The sequence below is a fragment of the Benincasa hispida genome, chromosome 3, assembly GCF_009727055.1.
Source record: "Benincasa hispida cultivar B227 chromosome 3, ASM972705v1, whole genome shotgun sequence".
Taxonomy (NCBI): Eukaryota; Viridiplantae; Streptophyta; class Magnoliopsida; order Cucurbitales; family Cucurbitaceae; genus Benincasa; species Benincasa hispida.
The window spans coordinates 44,418,645-44,440,511 of record NC_052351.1 but is presented as its reverse complement, the minus strand read 5'-3'; the positions used below and the strand labels follow the sequence as shown (position 1 = coordinate 44,440,511).

Here is a 21,867-nt window from a genome sequence, read left to right as displayed (position 1 = left end):
AGTTCTTCTGTGAATCTTTTTTCACGTTAAAGTGATAATTTTCCCATGTCCAAAAATACACACATACAAGAGATGAATGAGTAAAATAACTCCCACTTGGTTACAAAGTAACTCCATATAAAGTTAGTATTTTGAATTCAAAATTCAAAAACCAATTTTGATTTAATTTAATTATATTAACCAATTAATATAATTAAATTATATATTATATCTCATAATTGATAAATTAATCTATTGTATATTATATCACATATAATATAACCTATTAATTTATTATTCTCTCATATAATATATAGTATTTAATATGAATCATATTCATATCAATTTTCACTACAAGAATTTTAGGCTTATAGTCGGTTGGAAAAAGTGAAACCGGATGTATAATGTCGGTTTTGTTTTTTTAAAAAAAAGCGGGATCTTTAATATCAGTTTTTAAACTGACATTAAAGATCCACTTTTCTTTTAAAAAAAAAAAAAACACAAACCCATTCCCCCCCAATTTCTTTTCTAAACCCTATTTCCCTATCAGTCACTTGCACCTCGCCCTGTCGCTCGCCGTTCCTGCTCGACACCATCTCATCGACTGCCGCCGCACACTACACTCTCAGCTGTCGAAGTATCACCCGGGCCCTCTCGATGCAGCATTCTACATCTGGCCCTCGCCGATTTGTGTTCTTTTCAAGATTATTGTGTATCATGCTAACCATTCACTAATGTACAAGTAGTTTACATTCCTTATCTTTAGTCTGCTCTGTTCTCTCTAAACTTCAAGTTGAGACATTACTACAATATTTTAATACTTGTTTGTTGTTTTTACGTTTTGCTGACATTGGTTTGCATTGGAATAAATGTTGTCCCTCCTACGGTGTTCTTATATACATATTCTAATATAATTGCCTTCCTATTGGTTTTATTGCCTCAGTTCATGGGTGCCATGATATCAAACTTGGCATTTGTATTCCGCAACATATTTTCGAAGAGGGGCATGAAGGGAAAATCTGTTAGCGGGATGAACTACTATGCATGTTTATCGATTTTGTCTCTGTTACCCTTGACGCCATTTGCATTTGCTGTGGAAGGACCACAATTGTGGGCTGCTGGATGGCAAACGACAGTTTCTCAAATTGGACCTCATTTTGTTTGGTAATTTTATTAACATATTCGTTTCTTGGCATCGATTGGGAAGTTATCAACTAATGATTGATCCACTTTATTCATGTTTTCTCTATATCTGATTGCCCGTTTGATGATTCTTCTGTCTGATTAAAGCAATATATTAACATGATATTATTGAGCATTGTACTTTATTAAAGTAAAACCATCCTGATTAATATTGGGAATGTCTTGCTTATGGGATTTGTATACTTATGAACTGAAATAGAAAGTGTCCTTTTGTCAATTTCATGCGGGGGAGCATCCTGACGGTTCAAACAATAATTTCTAGAAATGATTGTTTAAACACCTAACTAGATTAAACCAGATACCACTTCTAGTTTCAGGACAAAAAAATGGATTTTATGCGAAATCTCATAATAAGCTTGGCAATCTTTTTGGGTACTTTTTAAGTAGTAACATGGATTTGTAGAATGAGTTTGAAATAGGAATATTATTTTCTTGTTATTCAACTTTATAATTAAGTAAGTTGCATGATGTTTGTCATATGATTGAATCTTGTATTGTTGGTTTGAGCCTAAAATAATGCTTATTGTATCGATTGTTTGCTGTTAATCAGGTGTCTTACATGTCCTTGGATGAGATTTCTCCCTTGAAGTTTAGCATTGGAAACACCATGAAACGTATATCGGTCATAGTTTCTTCCATTATCATCTTCTGCACACCTGTGCAGCCAGTCAATGCTCTCGGAGCTGCCATTTCAGTTCTTGGAACCTTCATATACTCGCAGGTGATTCCTTGTTCTTCGAATTTGCTCCTCCTTGGTTCTTCTTCCTAGTTCTTTAGTAAATATATCATCTCATCATATTAGTATGGGTCTTGAAGATAACCTATTGGTCCATACTTGTGTTAGGATAAGATAAGATTTATGTGTTCACATTATTCCCATGTCAAAGCCCCCAATAAAAAATATAAATAAAACAAAGAAAAAGAATAGGGGTAGAAAGATATAGAAATAGAACTGCGAACTCTGTGATATGCACTCTGGTCACAAGATATTAGAATTCTGACCTCATTGTTTGTCGCACAATTTCTTGAATGCTGACTCGAAAATGTAAATGTCGAAAATTGGTTTTCTATTTTTTCCTTTACAGGGTATAGGAACAAATTTTGTTGAAATTTCTTTTTCTTCCCTCCTTGAAAAGAACGTTTATGTTTCCCTTAATATTCTTGAGCATCTTTGATAATCTTTACATCGGATTGAATGCATTAATGAGAGACAAACTTTCACAATCAACAGAATTTGTTGACCAAATCTTTTCCTCTGTTTGCAGGCAAAGCAATGAAGAGAGAAGAAACGAACCACAAATTTAGGTTTACGATAATGTAGCATTAATGTATCGGAGAGGGAGGTATGTCTCATAGTACATTTGAGGCGAAAAAGAAAAGGGAAAAAAGCAACAAAGAAGGCAAAGAAAGAGAAGCTAATGAGGTCGTTTCGGAATATTTAAGACTCAAAATTTTTATTGTAATGAAGAAGGAGCAAGCAGCTGTCTTGTTGTAGATATAAATAATGTTTAGATTTATAAGTTTCTATATGGGTGGGTTAAGTAAGTTATTAAGCATTTTGTTGCAGCTTCTTTGTTTGAGAAGATGAGGAAGGAAAAAGCACGGGATCAGTTTGTTATCCGATCTGGTTTCGATACTGAGGTTTTCTGGAATGATCCTAGACATTTGAAGCCTGAGCCTGTTTACAAACGTCAAGTGAGTATCCTTCAGCCTGTCTTGAGTATTGGACTTGTTTTTATATCTAAAGTTGCTACTCTCTCCTATTTACAAGCGTCAAGTGAGTATCCTTTATGCACATTCCCAATAAACACGGTTAGTTGGATATGAATTATGATAACATTTTCACTTTCAATCCTTTGTCTTAAACCTTTTTTGTTTGTGTATTTTTTAGGTATTTGGAAGGGGTAGGGAGGAGATGGATTTCTTGCAACAGCAAGGGATTCAGGTGAAAATTGTTCCTGGTAAGTGCATTTTTGAATGCTTGCAATTTTAAGCACAGTTTCTAAGTGTTTCAAGTGACTCTAATGATATGAAAATTCCTGTTTGAGAAGTTATAGTGTACTTATTTCTCTTTGGACTATATTGGATTAGAATGTAACACCCGTTTATGACTCATGGGTACTATTTATTTGTAGTTTAGATTTGATTCAAGGTGCTCGAGTTTGTAGGTCGAACTATGGTAGTTTGTGGGTTATTCATGCACTATGGTAGTCTTGTGACAACTTTTAAGGTTTGAAATATATTGTGAGCTAAATTTGCTTACTGATGTATGTGTTCTTGAATATTCATTTTTTGGGAATTCTGATAGTTCTGTTGAGAAAAAGTGGTTGTGAAATATTTTTGGGAGTGTGCTTCTTTGAACAGGTTCAAGGTAAATTTTTGGTTTTGTTGTGGTAGCATCATTATGCTGCCGAAAATTTTCCATCGTCTTCATATCTCATATCTAGGTAACAAGCTTCTCTTCTTCAAGATCTTGAAAAAGAAGATTCTCTCATTTATTCAACTATTGAGTTTTCTTGTTTTGCAGATGCAACAAATGAGTAAATATTTGGTATCGCAACCTCTTTATGCTTTTTCTTGGGGAACTTTAGATCCAACACATTCACTACAAGAATTTTGCCTTGAATGTACCATTTATGCACATTCCCAATAAACACAGTTAGTTGAATATGAATTCTTATCACATTTTCAGTTTCAATCATTTGTCTTAAACCTTTTTTGTTTGTGATCCTTTGAACAACAGTGGTCAGACAAAGATGTCTATAACTAGACACTGCTGAAGCTAGGGGGTTGGTTCAAGAAGAATTATGAAGAGATCCATACTTACCAAGTGGAGAGAGACAATAATCTCATAATGTTTGTATTACTTGTAATTTGTGTTTTCAAGACCTAAATTATTGTACAACCTTTTAAATTATAATTTTTTAGCAGAATTTGTAGATTAAATGTAGTAGATTTACAATCCATAAATGAATAATATGTCATAGCCACAACGTTCAATGATGATGTGTCATATTATACTTTTTGACCAAAAAAATGGATTCGGCAACGGAATTTTAAAAAAACGGACAGATTTGGGCTTCAATGTCGATTAATAATTTAAAAAAAAAAAAACAAAGGCTTTAATGTCGGTTGCACCCGACATTAAAGACCTTTAATGTCGATTGGAAATTTCACTAAAGGTCTTTAATGTCGGTTGCAACCGACATTGAAGGTTGTGTTATTGAAGCCCTTTAATGTCGGTTTTAAAGGCAACGACCATTAAAGGGCTTTAATAACACTATCTTTAATGTCGGTTGTCAACCGACATTAAAGCTTGAATTTCTTCTAGTGTTTAACCTATAGTTTTTATATGAATCACATTCACATAATTAATATTAGAATCATATTCATATATTTATTTCTCTCATTAAAACTTTATATTAGAATGTATCACATGCATTATATTAGTTTTATCTCATACAATTAATTTCCTTTAAATAATTTGAACAATTCAAATTAATCTAAAATTAATTTGATTCTCATTAATCCTTATTGATCTAACAATGAGACCTTATGACCTATAGATTGAAGCTTCAATGATATGAGATTGATTAATTAAACTCTTTAATTGAATTAATCCTCATTCATTAACTACCGGTCACTCTACTAAAGACCAACAGTTGCACTCTTCACACTGTAGATATATTTATGTGTCTATTGGATATAACCAATCAACAACATGTTGACCCTTCACAAATTGCTCGTTAGTACAACTGAGTCAAAATTACCATTTTATCCCTGTAGTTACTTTTAACTCCTCAATAACCATTGATTCTCTAATGAACAATTAGTCATAGTACAACTATAGTTAGACTCCTCTCTCACTAGTGAGAAAGTGTGGGCTTTGGATTGTTCAAGATCCAAATTAGCCCTTAAGGGAGTAATTCATCTACTTACCCTAATAACGAGAAGGAGTGAATTTCATCTTGTGTAGTTGAGTTCCCAACTCCCCATTCAAACGAAACCCGAAAATAGTAGGCATATTAAGTCGACGAATCTGGCCCCTTTCACCTATGTAGATCAAAAGACCATCCTCATAGGTTGGAATTCACAACTCACTCAAGATTAAAGTCAAGTCACCTATGGCCATCCTAGTGAAATGTAAGTCTCTTCAAGTAACGACGTTATAAAGAGAGACTAATCATTTCATGATCTGGTCTTATACAAACTTTTTATATAGGATACCCCTACTCACATGTGTCCACATGAATTATCAATATCAGATCATTTGTTATACTTTACAACAATTGTGACAATTACAAATTGAGCCACATATCTGTAGTGCCACCAAGATAACGTATTCAACCTTATCTATCTACTACATACCATTTAGGTTATTACTTAAACATGATCTACCTGTATGTCACCACATAAATGTTTAAGCTACATAAAATAACCGAGGATCTTAGTTTATTAGATTGAGTTAACGTACATTTGAAATAACAGTTATTTTATTAATAACAATTTATTTATACAAGTTAACAAACTACGAGAATATAAGAGATTTAGGACACCGATCCCAACACTATGTTAATCCTCCCGAATAAACTCCGACGTACAGCAAGTTTCTCCTTCGAATACAAACTCACCGAAGGAACACTACTACTAATGTCTTCTTCACTATTCTCAGGCAAGAACCGAGATGGTGGCATCTAACCTTTTGGAAAAGGGAATTGATTTTACAGAGAGAATTTTTCTATAAAATCTTGTGAGAGTTTTTAAAGAGATCTTCTTTTAGATAATTAAGAGAGATCTTGTTTATGGGGTACGTTTTTAATTCTCTTCCTCAAACCCCTTTGATCAATAAGAGAAGATGATGCACTCCCCACCAACGTACAAAATAACTCCCATGTAATTGAGAGTTTATTTTATTTAATTTAATTTATATTTAATTATATTTAATTAATTAAACTCTTTAATTAGACTAATCAACATTCATTAACTGCAGATCATTCCACTAAAGACCTACAGTTGCACTCTTCGTACTGTTGATATATTTCGGTGTCCATAGATATAATCAATCAATAGTAAGTCAACCCTTCACGAATTACCCGTAAATATAGTTGGGTAAAATTACTATTTTACCCCTGTAATTACCTTTAACTCCTTAAGTATTATTGATCCTTCTAATAAACAATCAATTTATAGTCCAACTATAAACTAAATCCCTCTAAGGCTAATGAGAGGGTGAGATCTTATTGTTCAAGACCCGGAATCAGCTCTTAAAGGAACAATTCATCTACTTACCTTAAAAACGAGAAGAAGTGGATTTCATCTTGTGTAGTTATGTTTCCAACTCCCTACTCAGACAAATCCCCAAAATGATAGACATATTGAGTCGACGAAACTAGCCACTTTCATCCATACAAATCAAATGATTGCCCTCATAGACAGAAGTTCATAACTCACTCAGGATTGAGGTCGAGTTATCTATGGTCATTCTATGAAATGTTAATCTCTTCAATTAACAATGTTATAAAGAGAGATTAACCATTTCGCGGTCCAGTCTTATACAGACTCTTTGTATAAAATATTGTTGTGTTTACACTATTGTTGTCTTCTATCTTGATTACTGTGATACAATGTGTTAGGTGATAGAGTTCAAAATTTCATGTGAAGCTCTAGTTGCGTACAAGTTTTCTTGAGATAGATTCAAGTATAAACCTAGCTCAAGTTTCCTTGTAAGCCAGGGTCGAACGCAGTAATTAGTTAGTACGAGATGATTAAATGATCTTTTGTAGTGATGATTCAAGTATATGTATGTATGTTGGGACTATAAACTAAACTAAGACAACGTACATGCAAGAGAAAAAGATTGAAGAAGGGAGATGCATTGACAGGATGTATAATGCATTGACAGGATGTATAATACATTGGAATGCAATGTGATGATTCCTCAGTAACAAACAACAAGCTTGTATGAAATCAATGGAATGAGATGGGGTTGGAAAGACTATCTGGTAATCTTTAAATATACATATGTGATGTGTCCAAGTTTTGTTCTCTACTTAAGTCTTTCAACATCTCTCGATGCATTTGCCACACTTGTCTTATTTCTAAGATGCATGCGTTTTATGAAATGAACAAATAAAAATGGTTAACTTTATCTTCTTATTTAATGCATTCCACAATCACTTACTCTCTCAAGCAGATAACTATTTCTACTCAAATCGATTAATCAGATGGATTCAAACATAAAACGTTTAAGTTAACATCAAGCAAGCTAGACTCACACGCATGTAACTTAATAGATTAATATTTAATTCCACCCAACCTACAGTGGATGTAGCTATTCATGATGACGAAAAGTAAATAAAAGGATGTAGAAATGGATGAAATCATGATTGAATTAATATTAATTAAGTATTTCTATAGAATCCCAGTTCATTCAAGACAAATAATGGAAGAAAATTCTAAGTAAGGGAAAGAAAAGTGTCAAGCCACCGGGGGTCAATGACTTGCTTCCTTTGGCTTGATTTTTTATGCTTATTGTTGTGACTAGGGTGAACAATACCAAGTGAGAAGGTGGAAACATAGCATCACAAGATAGAATTCACCCTTTCTCACCTTTAGGGAAAGTAGATAGATTGTTCTCTTAAGTGCTGACTCTAGGACTTGAACAATGAGGTTTCACTCTCTCATTAGCCCGAGAGAGATTTTGTTTATGATTGGACCATAACAGATTGTTCATTAAAGGATGAATGGTACTTAAGGAGCAAGATGTAACTATAAGGATAAACGGTAATTTGACCCAACTTTAGTTACAAATAACTTGTGTAGGATTGACTTAGAGAAAATGGTTATTATCGATGGACAAAAGAAAATATTCTACAATTCGGAAGAGTGCAACTATGAATCTTTAGTGGAGTGCCCCATAGTTAATGAATGTTGATTAATTTAATTAAATAGTTTAGTTAATTAATCTCAAATATTCATTGGAGCTTATAACTATAGGTCCATAAGGTCTCCTGCTAGCGCACTATGGGTTAAACAAGAGTTATTAAGTTTTTGAAAGAATTTAAAATGTTCAAATTGTTAAAGGGAAATGGTATTTGTTGTATATGATACAATTAACAAGTTTATTTTGAATAAGATTCAAGATTATATATAATACAATTAACAAGTTTATTTTGAATAAGATTCAAGATTAAACAAGGGAGATTTTCAATAATAGAAAAATAAAAGAAACTATTTACACAAAATAGCAAAATTTTAATCTTCTTTGATAGAGCTGATAGAGACTGATAGAAGTCTATCAATATCTATTAATGTCTATTAGTGATAGAAACCGATATAAGTCTATCACTGATAGATGCTAGTAGAAGTCTATCAATGTTTATCAGTATTTTTTTTCTATTTTTGTAAATAGTTTGACATTTTTTCTATCTGCGAAAATTTTCCATCAAACTAAATAATATGAGAGATTTAATTTATTTGAATAAGTTTCAAATAATAAATAATATGAACTGGATTCATATTAAAACCATAGGTTAAAATTAATATAATGTGATTCATATTAAATTATAAGTTCTAAGAGCGATGTGTATTTGAATATGATTCAAATATGTATTAATTAAATATGAGATATTTGATTAAATAAAATTAGTATAATTATAATATTAATTTAGTAAATTATTTATTATTGTTATTATAATAATAAATAGCCTCCTGCAGTTATCAATAGGGGAATGGGGTAGTGGGAAGGAAATCTCCCTTCTGTATTTATGTGAAATACGGGGACTATTCTTAGAAAATTTATGGGACTAAAGCATGCTCTGTCATACCATCAATCTCTCCGATCTCTCAAGCAAAATACTTAAGAAATCTTTTCTCTCCGTAATATACTTCTTCTTCAATAAAAGAGTTCCCACGAGCCAAACTCTTTCCAAAGAGTAGCAGGAAAACACTTGTGATGGTGTCCGATTTGAAGACAAGTTTGTGTTGTTCATGACGTAGATCAAGACAAGGAGAAGATTGAAGAGAAGTCTTCAAGGGTGTGTATTTTTCTGCCTTGGATTTTTAGTTTCCTGCATGATTAACTATATCTGTTTACTGTTTTGTATTTGGTTCTTGTAACACAATGGGGAAAACAACAATCCATTGCTTCCGTTTTAGGAATTTCAATCCTTCACAGGTAACATAGAATATGTCAAGGAGGAACAAATTGCCTCGTCAGCAGATGACAAGAAGCCATGTAGAAGCTGATATATATGCTCTCGATGGTGTGTATGCTCTCACTGGTGTGTATGTTCTCGCCGGTATCGCTGGTGTGTATGTTATCGCTAGTGTCGCTGGTGTGTATGCTCTCGCTGGTGTCGCTAGTGTGTATACTCTCACTGGNGTTCTCGCCGGTATCGCTGGTGTGTATGTTATCGCTAGTGTCGCTGGTGTGTATGCTCTCGCTGGTGTCGCTAGTGTGTATACTCTCACTGGTATCGCTGGTGTATATGCTCTTGCTGGTGTCGCTGGTGTGTTTGCTCTCGCTGGTGTCGCTGGTGTGTATACTCTTGCTGATGCTGATGTGTATGCTTTCCTAACAACCTCTGCCATATAATTATTCTCTACCAGCTGTACAGAAGATTCGTTAGTTATTTTTTGTCCTTATTCTAAAACCTTAGTGTATATATCTATACATCACTACCCTATATTATGTGTGGGGAAAAGTTTTAATATACGAAATCAAATATACAGAAAAGGGAAGAGAAATTGCTCTCCCAGATCTTCATCTTCTGCTGCAACTTTTTCTTCTTCAAACTTAGCTCATACAGCTGTTCGACTTGGTATCAGAGCACCAGGTAAGCTATGGCAAATCAACCCTCTACAAACTTTTTCTCATCTATTTTTTCTGGAGTTGCCAGCAGTGGAATCATCACAGGTCCTCCTCTAAATCAACTTCTCAACCAAGTGACATCCATCAAAATGGATAGGTCGAACTTTTTACTTTGGCTGAATCTTGCATGGCCAATTCTAAGAAGCTATAGATTGGAAGGTTATCTAATTGGGGAAACTCCTTGCCTATATCGTTTTATTCAAGTTCCAACCAGCGGTCGATCCGGTGAAAACTCCAGTGCAGATCCAACCACTGTCTCAATCCTTGTTATCGAAATGCAATCAAATCTAGCTTATGATGCCTGGATAGCAGTGGATCAGCTTCTTTTGGGCTAGCTTTATAACTCAATGAACTAGGAGATAGCAACACAAGTGATGGGTTTTCAAACTTCCAAAGAACTCTCGAGAGCAATCCAAGAGTTGGTTGGAATCCAATCTAGAGCTGAAACAGATTACCTCAAAAGAATGTTTTAGCAAACTCGCAAAGGCGCATTGAAAATGAGTGGGTACCTTGCTACGATGAAACGTTTTGCTGATAGTCTTACCCTTGTAGGTTCCCCCATCTCCTCCTCTGATCTGACTTTACAAGTGCTAGCTGGTCTTGATGAAGAGTACCCAGTTGTAGTAGCAATTCAAAGCAAAGGAACAACACGTTGGTCTGAACTGCAATCTGACCTGCTGTCATATGAGAAAAGGCTTGAGTATCAACTTACTGTCAAGACAGGAATTACCGGAATAGCTAATGTCTCACTCTCACCCAGCCCACCCTCAGCCAACATTATGCATAATCAGTCCAATCCTTCAGCACACACCCCTTGAAACTCTTATGGATATACACAACCACCAAATGGTAGGGGTGGAGGAGGTCACAACAGGGATCGTGGTTGTTGGAATAATGCATCCACAACTAGACCAACCTGCCAAATATGTGGAAAACTTGGGCATAAAGCTGATGTTTGCTACTTCAAATACAACAAGGAGTTCAACAACCCCAGACAAACTCACAACCGTATTGAATCTACTCAACTCCCACCAAATCGAAGTCAAGAACAGAACACCTCTGTTCTTCTTACTCATTCAGTTGTAGCTTCACCTGAGTCAATTGCTGACCCCAACTAGTATGTAGACAGTGGGGCGTCCTCACACATCACCAGCAATCCAAGCTTTCTCCAATCCTCATCTGCCTACACAAGTAATGACAAAGTAGTGGTTGGAAATGGTAAATCCCTTCCTATATCTCGCTATGGACATACAAATATACCTACTAGTTCTGGTGTTTTGTCATTATTAAATATTCTTTATGTGTCTGCCATAGCTAAGAACTTGGTAAGTGTATCCAAACTTGCCAAAGACAACAATATAGTGGTTGAATTTCATGCTGACTTTTGTGTGGTCAAGGACAAGGAGTCGGGAGTACCAATCCTGAAAGGCCGGCTTAAAGATGGGCTATACCAGCTGAAGGATGTCAACCAGTCTATAAATAATGCCCCACTTACTTCAAGATTGTCAGCATCGTTTGACTGCTCCATCCAAAGAGTTCTCACGTCAGTCTGCTTTTCAAACCAGTAGGATAGTAACCACAATGCTTCTCCACAAGCGACTTGGCCATCCATCCCCTAAAGTTTTGTCAAAAGTAATTAGTGGATGTAACTTACAAATTACTGATAATGAGAAGTTATTTTGTGAAGCTTGTCAGTTTGGAAAGTCTCATGCCTTATCCTTTTCTGACTCACTTTCCCATGCAAGCACACCTTTTGAACTAGTGCATATTGATCTATGGGGGCTAGCCCCAATGCTTTCTGCGGATAGATATAGATACTATGTGTTGTTTGTTGATGACTGTAGTCGATTTACTTGGCTATACCTGTTAAAACAGAAAGTGACACTGTAATTGCCTTTAGACACTTTCAAGCCTTTGTTCTTAATCAATTTAACAAATCCATTCACATGTTACAAATGGATGGTGGGGGTGAGTACAAAACAATGGCACATTTATGTGATCAGCTTGGAATTCAAATAAGGGTCTTTTTCCCCTACACTTCAGCACAAAATGGTCGAGCTGAATGTAAACATCACCATGTTGTTGAAACCGATCTTACTCTCTTAGCATAGGCTAAGATGCCACTGCACCTATGGTGGTATGCCTTTCAAACTGCTGTTTATCTTATTAATTCTCTTCCCTCTCCTATCCTTCAGGGTCATAGTCCCATGGAAGTGTTACTTGGAAGCAAATTGGACCTGCTATCTCTAAGAGTTTTTGGGTGTGCGTGCTATCCACACCTTTGTCCATACCAGCACCATAAGTTTGCCTTTCACAGCAGTAAATGTGTTTATCTTGGCCCTTCCCCAATACACAAAGGTCACAGATGTCTTACTGAGGATGGGAAGGTCATCATCTCTTGCCATGTCATATTTAATGAAGACGAATTTCCATTCCAAACAGGTTTTGCTAACCTTCAAATCTCTACTCCCACAAATAAAGCTCCATCAATCTCCACATGGTTCTCTTCACTTCCCATCCATCCATCCTCTCCACAACCCTCATCTGAAACAAATCCCTCTATCCAACCTCAATCTCCTCACACTTTTTCTACACCAGCCACAAGTTCGCCTTCCCCATATCATAGCCCATTACTATCTCCCTCAACTATTTCTCAATCCCCTACAGTGTCACCCTTAACAACACCTCTACCCTCCCCTCCACAACAATCCCTACAACCTACCACTCAACCCCTTATTGGCACTCATCCAATGATCACCAAAGGGAAAGCTGGTATTTTCAAACCCAAGGCTTGGGCTGTTGAACGTATTGAAGACCTTACTCATAATGAACCAACTTCAGTCTCTCAGGCTCTTACAGCTCCACAGTGGCAAGAAGCTATGAATGAAGAACTTGCTGCACTACAACGTACAAATACCTGGTCACTGGTACCTCCTTCATCTGATCAAACAGTTGTTGGTTGCAAATGGGTCTATCGTATTAAACGTGATGCTCAAGGCCTTGTTCAACGGTATAAGGCACGTCTTGTTGCCAAAGGGTTTCATCAACACTCTGGCTTTGACTATTTTGATACATTCAGTCATGTTGTTAAGATGTCTACTGTTAAAATTGTACTTACTTTGGCAGTGTCTCATCACTAGCCACTTCGCCAAATTGACTTCAATAATGCCTTTCTCAACGGCAAGCTGAAGGAGACTGTCTACATGTCTCAACCCCCGGGTTTGAAAGCAAAACTCACCCACATTACGTTTACAAGCTCAACAGAGCTTTCTATGGTCTCAAGCAGGTTCCTCGTGCGTGGAATGATGAGCTCAAAACGTCTCTTTGTCAACTCGGCTTCAAAGTAAGCTCCCTAGACACTTCTCTATACTATATGCGTACCTCATCCTCCATCACTCTGCTGCTAGTCTATATAGATGATTTGATACTCAATGGCAGTGATCCAACTCACATCGATCATCTTGTTGCCCAACTGCATACACAGTTCTCTCTCAAAGATCTAGGATAGCTCAGCAAATTCCTTGGTGTCCAAATCTCTTATACACCATTCGGCCTACATCTGCATCAAGCTCAATACATAATTGAGCTTCTCTGTAAACTAAACCTCAACCATTTGAAATCTTGTCCAACCCTTGAAGTACCTGGCACCTCTCTGTCCTTGAGCATTGGAACACCCCCCCATGACCCATTTCTATATTGCAGCACGGTTGGTGCTCTCTAATACCTCACTAATACAAAAACGGACATTGCCTTCATTGTTAATAAGTTAGTCAATTTCTCAAAGCTCTTACTGATATTCACTGGTCAGCTGTCAAACGTGTGCTTAGATATCTTGCAGGGACTCTCCACTTTGGCCTAACCATCAACTGTGATACTTACCTCAATTTAACAGCCTATTCTGATGCAGATTGGGCCTCAAGTATTGATGATCGAAAATCTATAGCTGCTTATTGCCTCTATCTTGGATCGACTCTCATTTCTTGGTCATTTAAGAAAAAAATGACAGTGGCTCGTTCCAGTACTAAGTCCGAGTATCGAGCTATTGCTCATGCTGCAACCGAGATCATTTAGGGGAAAAATCTATTAACCGAGATTGGTTTCTCTCTAAAAGGTATACATGTTCTCTAGTGTGACAACGTGGGTGCAGGTGCCTTAGCTGCCAACCCTGTCTTTCACGAACAAACTAAGCATATCAAAATAGATGTGCACTTCATCCATGACCTTGTCCTTCAAGATCAACTTCATGTTAGATATGTGCCCTCTGCAGAACAATTGGCAGATTGCCTAACTAAGCCTTTACCCCCTGATACATTTGTCTACCTTCGAAGCAAGCTCGGACTAAAGGACTTACCCTCTCGCTTGATGGGGGATGTCAAGGAAGAACAAATTGCCTCATCAGCAAATGACAAGGAGCCATGTAGAAGCTGATATATATGCTCTCGCTGGTGTGTATGCTCTCGTTGGTGTGTATGTTCTCGCTGGTATCACTGGTGTGTATGCTATCGCTGGTGTCGCTGGTGTGTATGCTCTCGCTGGTATCGCTAGTGTGTATGCTCTCATTGGTGTCGCTGGTATGTATGTTCTCACTGGTGTCGCTGGTGTGTATGCTCGCGCTGGTGTCGCTGGTGTGTATGCTCTCGCTGGTGTCGCTGGTGTGTATACTCTCACTGATGCTGATGTATATGCTCTCCTAACAACCTCTGCCACATAATTATTCTCTACCAGTTGTACAGAAGATTCGTTAGTTATTTTTTATCCTTATTCTAAAACCTAAGAGTATATATCTATACATCACTACCATGTATTATGTGTAGGGAAAAGATTTAATATACGAATCAAATATACAGAAAAGGGAAGAGAAATTACTCTCCCAAATCTTCATCTTCTGCTGCAACTTTTTCTTCTTCAAGCTTAGCTCATACAGTTGTTCGACTGAATAGAGGTTAAATGGAAGTGGGTGCGTGTCGAACCTTTTCAAAAGAGGAAAACACCACCAAAATTTGCCCAAATCACGTGGGTTTCCTCACAACTGCTTTGTTGAAGCTAATTTGGGCTTGGTGCTGCCATTTCTAATTATTGCATGAGGGTGAAGGCGTCGTTGGAGCTCGAGGTGGTGGTCGCACGTCCGATTCGTGGACAAGAGGTCGTCCATGCCATGGCTCTCGTGCCAAGGCTGCACTTACTCCAGCTTGTATGTATTGTTACCTAATTATACTAAAAATATTTTTAAAATTCAAAACTTCTAAAACAAAAATAATTATTGAAATTTTAAAAACATGTTTTTTTAATTGAACTAAAAATTCAAATAATTGAGAAAATGATACAAGTTATTAGAAAGAAATGGTAAGGATGCAAATGTGTCGAGAATTTTACTATTAGTTTATGTGTTGCTCTTTAATTTTTATTATCCATTGATTTTGAGATAAAATTTCAATATCATCTATTAGGTTATATAGTATCAAAATTCTTAAAACCTAAATAATTATTAGTGTAAAATAATGAAATTCCACTAAGAAATATTCAACCTAATGACACACAAGGCTCTCTTCTTTTTTTCGAAAGAGTTTGGAGATTTTTTAGTCGTCTCTGTGTCTTATGGATAACAAAGTCGTGAACTTCGAACCATTAATTGGTGTATTTCCTAAAATTATTATTATTATTATCTTATTTGGAAATTTTATAAACTATACTACACGCAACCGCATGTCTTTTTCATAAGTAAATATATATCTATATTAATATAATATATCCCCACCCAAATAATTAATGTAATTAAAAAAGTAAAAATAAAAGTCGTGAGCGGCAGGATTCGAACCTGCGCGGGCAGAGCCCACATGATTTCTAGTCATGCCCGATAACCACTCCGGCACGCCCACGGTATTGGGAAGGGAAAAGCAATTTAAATTATCATTAAGTTTAAATTCGCCAAAAAGAAATGTAAAAAAGTGGAGATGCGGGGTATCGATCCCCGTACCTCTCGCATGCTAAGCGAGCGCTCTACCATCTGAGCTACATCCCCAATTTACTGTAATATTAGGTCTTTAATTATCTTATCTTCGGGTTGGAGTTAGTAATATTTAAATAATTTGACAATAGTACTATATACATTATTTTATAAATACAAAAAGGAAGCTTGTATATTTCTAATTACTGTTATAAAACTGGAACAAATGGAGATTAAGAAAATAGAAAGATACTGCAATAGTCATTCAAATTTGAATTGGTGTTTACAAGGGTTGTCTATAACTCTCTATTTATAAAGTTATTATAAAGATAGTGGTTACGAAAGTCAATATCAAAACAGGACACTATATGTATATATTTTAGTAAAAACAAGATAGTTATGAGATTTTTGTTTCCCAAGTGTAACAATGGTAAGAATGGGAGATTGAACGTTCGACCTTTAAAGAAAAAATTGTGTCAATTATTATTGAACTAAATTAATTTTGACAAAAAAATTATGATATTAAGCGAAAGGAGTTAATATAAAATATAAACCCTACTTCTTTGACCTATTGGTTTGTTTTATTATTATTTTTTCATATGTGTTTTTAAAAATCAATCCTAATTTTGAAAATTAAAAGAAAAAAATTTTCAAATTTTATTTAAAAAAATATATATGAAAATTAAAATATTTAGTTAGAAGAGATAAAACCACGGTAGAGAAATTATAAAAAGAAAAAAAAAATTGATTTTAGGAAATTAATAATAATATTCATCAACCCGAGGCCTATTTTCCTTCCACGTAAACAATAACTAACTAGCGTATTCTCTAAATTATGGTTCAATAATATGCTTAAAAAACATTGTTTTCATATGAAAAATTCAAATTCGGTAAGATAAATCTAGTTTTTCAAAAAAGAAAAATTAATGATCCATTTGATAATTATTTCATTTTTTATTTTTTGTTTTTGAAAATTAAGTTTATTTCTTCTTATTTTTTGTATTTCTTAAATATCATGATTGAATATCTAGTCAAATTCCAAAAACAAAAACAAATTTTTAAAAGTTACTTTTTTAATTTTCAAATTTTGGCTTGGTTTTTTAAACTGTCGAAAAAAATTAGATAACAAAGGAATAAATTTGACGGTGAAAGTAGTGTTTATAGACTTGATTTTTAAAAATTAAAACTAAAAATCAAATGATTATAAAACGGGCCTAAACAATGTCATTCAATTTAAACTATTTTGCGGTTATTGATCTTTTTATTATGTTTTGTAATTGTTCTTTTCTCATACTTTTTTTAGTATTTGAACTTTTCATACGCATTTGTCCTCAATTAAGACATAGTAATATGTGAGACACCTTACAAAATTTTCATATGCATATAAGAACACCTAGCCAAAAGAGGACCCCGAACCGTCAAGGTAATCCAAATTCCTATCCTTTCAAGTATACTAAATTCTCAAATTTTCAATTCAATTTGAATATACTAAATTCTCAAATCAATTAAATTTCAGTTTCAATTTTAAAGAAACAATATTAGGATTAGGATTACCTTGATGATCGATGAATGTCAATAGTTGTAGGTTTTTACCTTAAAAGTTATAGTTATTTCATGACTTTTGTTTCTTTACGAGATTTCATATTTTGAAATTGATGTATAATAACTTCATTATCTAGCTTGTCAAATAAATCTTTCTCAATATATGTTATATGACAATCATCTATTCATTGGTCTTTCTTTCAATTATGCAACTAAGTCTTTAAAATATTCCTAAAACAAAATGTCCTCTAAAAATTAATAAAATAAACAAATTAAAACAAAAAATAAGAATGATTTGTTGTAAATTGCCGATGTATTGTCAAGTTTCTTGGAGGGATTTTTACTGATCAAAGTTTTCACGAGAACAAAAGCATATGAAAAAGAATATACATAAAATAGAAATATGAAAAGTATTTATAGACACTTTCAATTGGTTAAAATCCATAACTAATTTATTTTTCTTTTTCAGTTTATTAATCTTAAACTTTTTTATTTGTTGAGGTAAAATTTAAGGTTCAGCTATCATGATTTAAACTAAACGTATAAAAGTAATTAAAACATGAGAATTAAGATGTTTAAACTAAAAATAATTGAAATATGAAAACTAAATGCATATAAATAAAATAATAAATTTAAAAAGAATAAATAAAAAAAAAATTATCTCACAAACTAAGAGAAGGAGTTGAAGAAGAAATCAAGGAAGAGTCGAAGAAGAAATTTAAAAACTGCAGAATTATTAAAGTTGAAGTCTTAAAAAAATAATAATAAAAAAAAAACCTTTTTGGTACCTGGATTTTTAGTTATACGTTCATTTAGTCTTTAAATTTTTGTAATCACCTTTTAAATTCCTAATTTTTGAAAAATAGGTTTTAATGGTCCCTAAAATTAGTGGAGTTTAGTTCTTCGTTTGCTACCTAACAAACTAATTTTTTATTATTTTTTAACGCTAACATGAAAAATTAAAAGATTGTAAATAATAAAAGTAATAATAAAAATGTCTCCCACCGTTTCCTCGATTGTCATTTGGGTGTTTGTCAATTTTTACTGTGAGAATGCTTTTTGAACCCATTAAAATATTAAACCACCGTTTTCCCATCTTCATATGGTAAAATCGTTCTCATTTTTAGGGTGTTTGACAATCAAAGAGGGTTAAATTGAGTTGGTATTTTTTGCTAATTCAATATTTGACAACCAACTTTAAATATTAGTGAGGTTGAGTTGGTTATTTTATAGACCACCTTCGATTGGCCGACTCCGACAACCACCTCCGACTACACTCTAATAACCAATTCTGACAACCACCTTGGTACAAAAAAACTCTGACTTCCACATTCACACGACCAACTTCGACGAAGAACTCCGAGCTCCACCATCCACCACCAACGACAACTCTAATGACTAACTCCAACGATTACCTTCGCACAAGCAACTTCGGCGACAAACTCTGCCTATCGTGTGCCCAACTTCGATATCACTGGTAAAAATAAAATGGTGGGTTTAATTACCCACCATTTTGTTACTCTCATTCTCATCCGTTATTCCATATGTTTTCATTACTCTCCTAACTCCCTTAATTACTTTATCGTTTCTCTCTCTCATGCTCTCTTCACATTTACTCTCATTCTCTCATCTTATCCCTTCTTTTGTCGTCTGGTTCATCTTTTTTATTTTTTCTCTTCTTTCTCTGTCTGGCTCGTATGAGTTTTATTTTCCCCTTTTTTTCTCAACTTCTCCTTTTTCTTTTTTTATTTTCTTTCTATAGCTGTTCTTTTAGATCTAATTATTCTTCTTCTATTTTATTTTTTTTATTAGATCTAAAAAATATTACATACTATATTTTATTATTGTTTTACTAAATAAAAATTCAACGATATGTTCTAAACAACTTATCCATTGATATTTTCAAATATTATATAATTCTAATAAAATAATGAAATTTAAACTTATGGCTCAAGTTTTTTTTTTTTTTTTTTTTTTTTTTTAAAAAAGATAGTTTGTACACACTAATGCAATATAATAGTAGAAAAAAATAGACATCAATATTTCTAAAACCATTTCACCGATTTTAGAAAAAGATAAGTCTATATTCCACAAATTGATGAAAAGAGACTATCTGATATTTGGTTTTATGATTTAAATTGTAAGATTTTTGGTTTTTTTAAGATTAATATTTAAGTATCATCCCTTCTATCTAAAACAATGTTAATAGTTTCATTTGATGACACTAATCTTTTCAGTTCTTTTTAATTTTTATGATAATTAATAATTAAGTTGGGTTTTTGAATGGAATAATTACTTTTATTTGAGTGTTTAAAAAATTAAATTCAAAATTTTGTGTTATGTATATGAATAATTTGTAAAGAATTTGTTATGTTTTGAGAATGAAAAAGAATTGAAAACTTTTTTATTTTTATATTTGAAAAAATAGAAAAATATGTATACAATTGAAAATTAAAATTAATAATAATAATAATAAAAAAAAGACGACAAAACCAATTTCATTTATAAAAACAGCCGCAAACTAAACACTAACTATAATAATTATCAGCTCTGCTTTGATAAGAAAAAAATGGAGATGCAGGGTATCGATCCCTGTACCTCTCGCATGCTAAGCGAGCGCTCTACCATCTGAGCTACATCCCCATTTTGTTTATAAAATTAAATAGACAATATACTAATAAACTGTGAACTTCATGCCAACTTTCGGTTTCTTTTCTTCTGAACATGTTTAATTAGGTCGATGTAATTCTAATTTCTTAGACTTTCTAATAAATCATTGACTATTCAATAATTTTTAAAATTCACAAATCTTTTGAATAAAAAACTGAAAATTCAAAACTTTTAACATTTTTACCGTTTAGAGATTAAGAAATAGAAGTTCATGAACATATTCAATAAGTATTAAAATTTAGCTTGGGTAAAGAATTTTAAGACAGTGAATTAATAAGTTTTAATTTCAGATTTTAATTAACCACTTGTTTAGAGTTTAACAAGTGTGCAATTCTTGTTCGAGAACATTTCAAATTTTAATTTCTTAGTTTATTATTATGAAATAACGATAATGAAAAGAGATAACTGCTAAATGCAAGCATGAACTATTTGAGCTACATCTCCAAATTGACATTTAATTTTAATAGTTTAAAATATATTTTATAAATTATTTTTAGCTGACAAAATAATTTTAATAAAAAAAAAAGAAAAGAAAAGAAAAGAAAGGAAGAAAAAGAAAAAATGTGTAACAAAAGAGAGGGGGAAAAAGAGAAGAAAATTTAACCTACTTCTTGCAAAAAATTTGCAAGAACATGTAAGATAGACAAAATTATACAGCAAAAACTAAAGAAAAAAAATATTCAGGAAAAGTTATTAAATGTCTAAAGTTTTTTTAAAAAGACATTTTTAGAATTTATGAGTCAAAATATAATAAATATGAGAGTTTAATAATCAAATTCCATTTCATAATTATTTTATCTCTTTGATCTTCAAAAATTAAGTCTACGATTTACATTTTTTTTTTAAGTGTAATAGTTGAAAATTTTAGCCAAATTATTAAAAAAAAAACAATTTTAGTTTTTCTCTTTTTTCTTTTTTTCTTTTTTCAAAATGATCTTTTAAAATATTGATTAAAATTAGATAACAAAACAATAAATTTAAAAATTGAATAAATTCCATTGACCTGATTTTTAGAAACTTAATCAAATGATTATCAAAGTTAAACAAGGCATAAAAACATCTAATAAATTTATAAAATATTGAATTTATGTCTAATTAGTTCTCAAATTTTCAATTATGTATTTAATAAATCGTTAATCTATTCATTTATGGGGTGTATTTTTTAAAATTAAAAGTTAATCGATAATAATTCTTTCGCAAGAAAAAAAAATTAAGAAAAAAAATTATTTGTAATAATTTAGAATTCGATCATCAATATTGTTTTCTTTGTTGCATCGGAACTAAAGATTAAGGCTAGATTCCACGTGCTCCAAACAACACCTTGTATTTCGTCCTTTCACTTTTATACTTGTGATTAATTACAATTACAGCCTCCTTTAAATAAAAATTACAATTACAATTGCACGACCAAACCAACTAACAAGGCGGACGACATGTCGTCTCGAAAGCAGAGTTCACTTCTGAGTTCTGTCGCCTCGTAGCTCTAATGTAGCATATAATCGCCACCAGAAAAGTGGTAGCGAGTCCACCCAATATCACGCCTCCGCCGGCGATAGACTTATCTCTCGATTTATGATGCTCATGATTTTCCAACCGAATCTCATTCCCACTCTCTCCGCCGCTCGCCGCCGCCGAGGTCCCCTGAACTTTCATTTCG

General features: G+C 33.4%; 1 protein-coding gene and 3 non-coding genes across 5 annotated transcripts; 1 reads left to right on the top strand and 3 right to left on the bottom strand.

Annotated features, from left to right (window-relative positions):
- The first annotated feature begins 928 nt into the window (after positions 1 to 928).
- LOC120074283 (glucose-6-phosphate/phosphate translocator 1, chloroplastic-like) lies at positions 929 to 4,154 on the top strand. Of its 2 annotated transcripts, none has more exons than XM_039027361.1 (3): positions 929 to 1,143; positions 1,733 to 1,903; positions 2,448 to 2,550. In XM_039027361.1, exons 1-3 carry the CDS (start codon positions 1,024 to 1,026, stop codon positions 2,457 to 2,459), a joined length of 303 nt encoding a protein of 100 aa, XP_038883289.1. In that variant the 5' UTR covers positions 929 to 1,023; the 3' UTR covers positions 2,460 to 2,550. The 2 variants fall into 2 exon arrangements, 1 of the variants encoding a protein (XP_038883289.1); XR_005480947.1 differs by lacking the exons at positions 929 to 1,143; positions 1,733 to 1,903 and adding exons at positions 2,110 to 2,227; positions 3,074 to 4,154 and having other exon boundaries at positions 2,448 to 2,877.
- Positions 4,155 to 15,848: 11,694 nt separating this feature from the next.
- On the bottom strand, positions 15,849 to 15,930 carry TRNAS-AGA. Its single transcript has one exon. It is a non-coding gene; the product is annotated as a tRNA-Ser (tRNA).
- A 70-nt stretch (positions 15,931 to 16,000) lies between these two features.
- Positions 16,001 to 16,073, bottom strand: TRNAA-AGC. Its single transcript has one exon. It is a non-coding gene; the product is annotated as a tRNA-Ala (tRNA).
- A 4,037-nt stretch (positions 16,074 to 20,110) lies between these two features.
- On the bottom strand, positions 20,111 to 20,183 carry TRNAA-AGC. The gene has a single exon. It is a non-coding gene; the product is annotated as a tRNA-Ala (tRNA).
- Positions 20,184 to 21,867: the final 1,684 nt, after the last annotated feature.

Coding starts and splice junctions, on each gene's coding strand:
- LOC120074283 (XM_039027361.1), top strand. CDS start 1,024: ATGTTTATCGATTTTGTCTCTGTTACCCTTGACGCCATTTGCATTTGC. Junction 1,144..1,732: donor ATTGGACCTCATTTTGTTTG/GTAATTTTATTA, acceptor GCTGTTAATCAG/GTGTCTTACATGTCCTTGGA.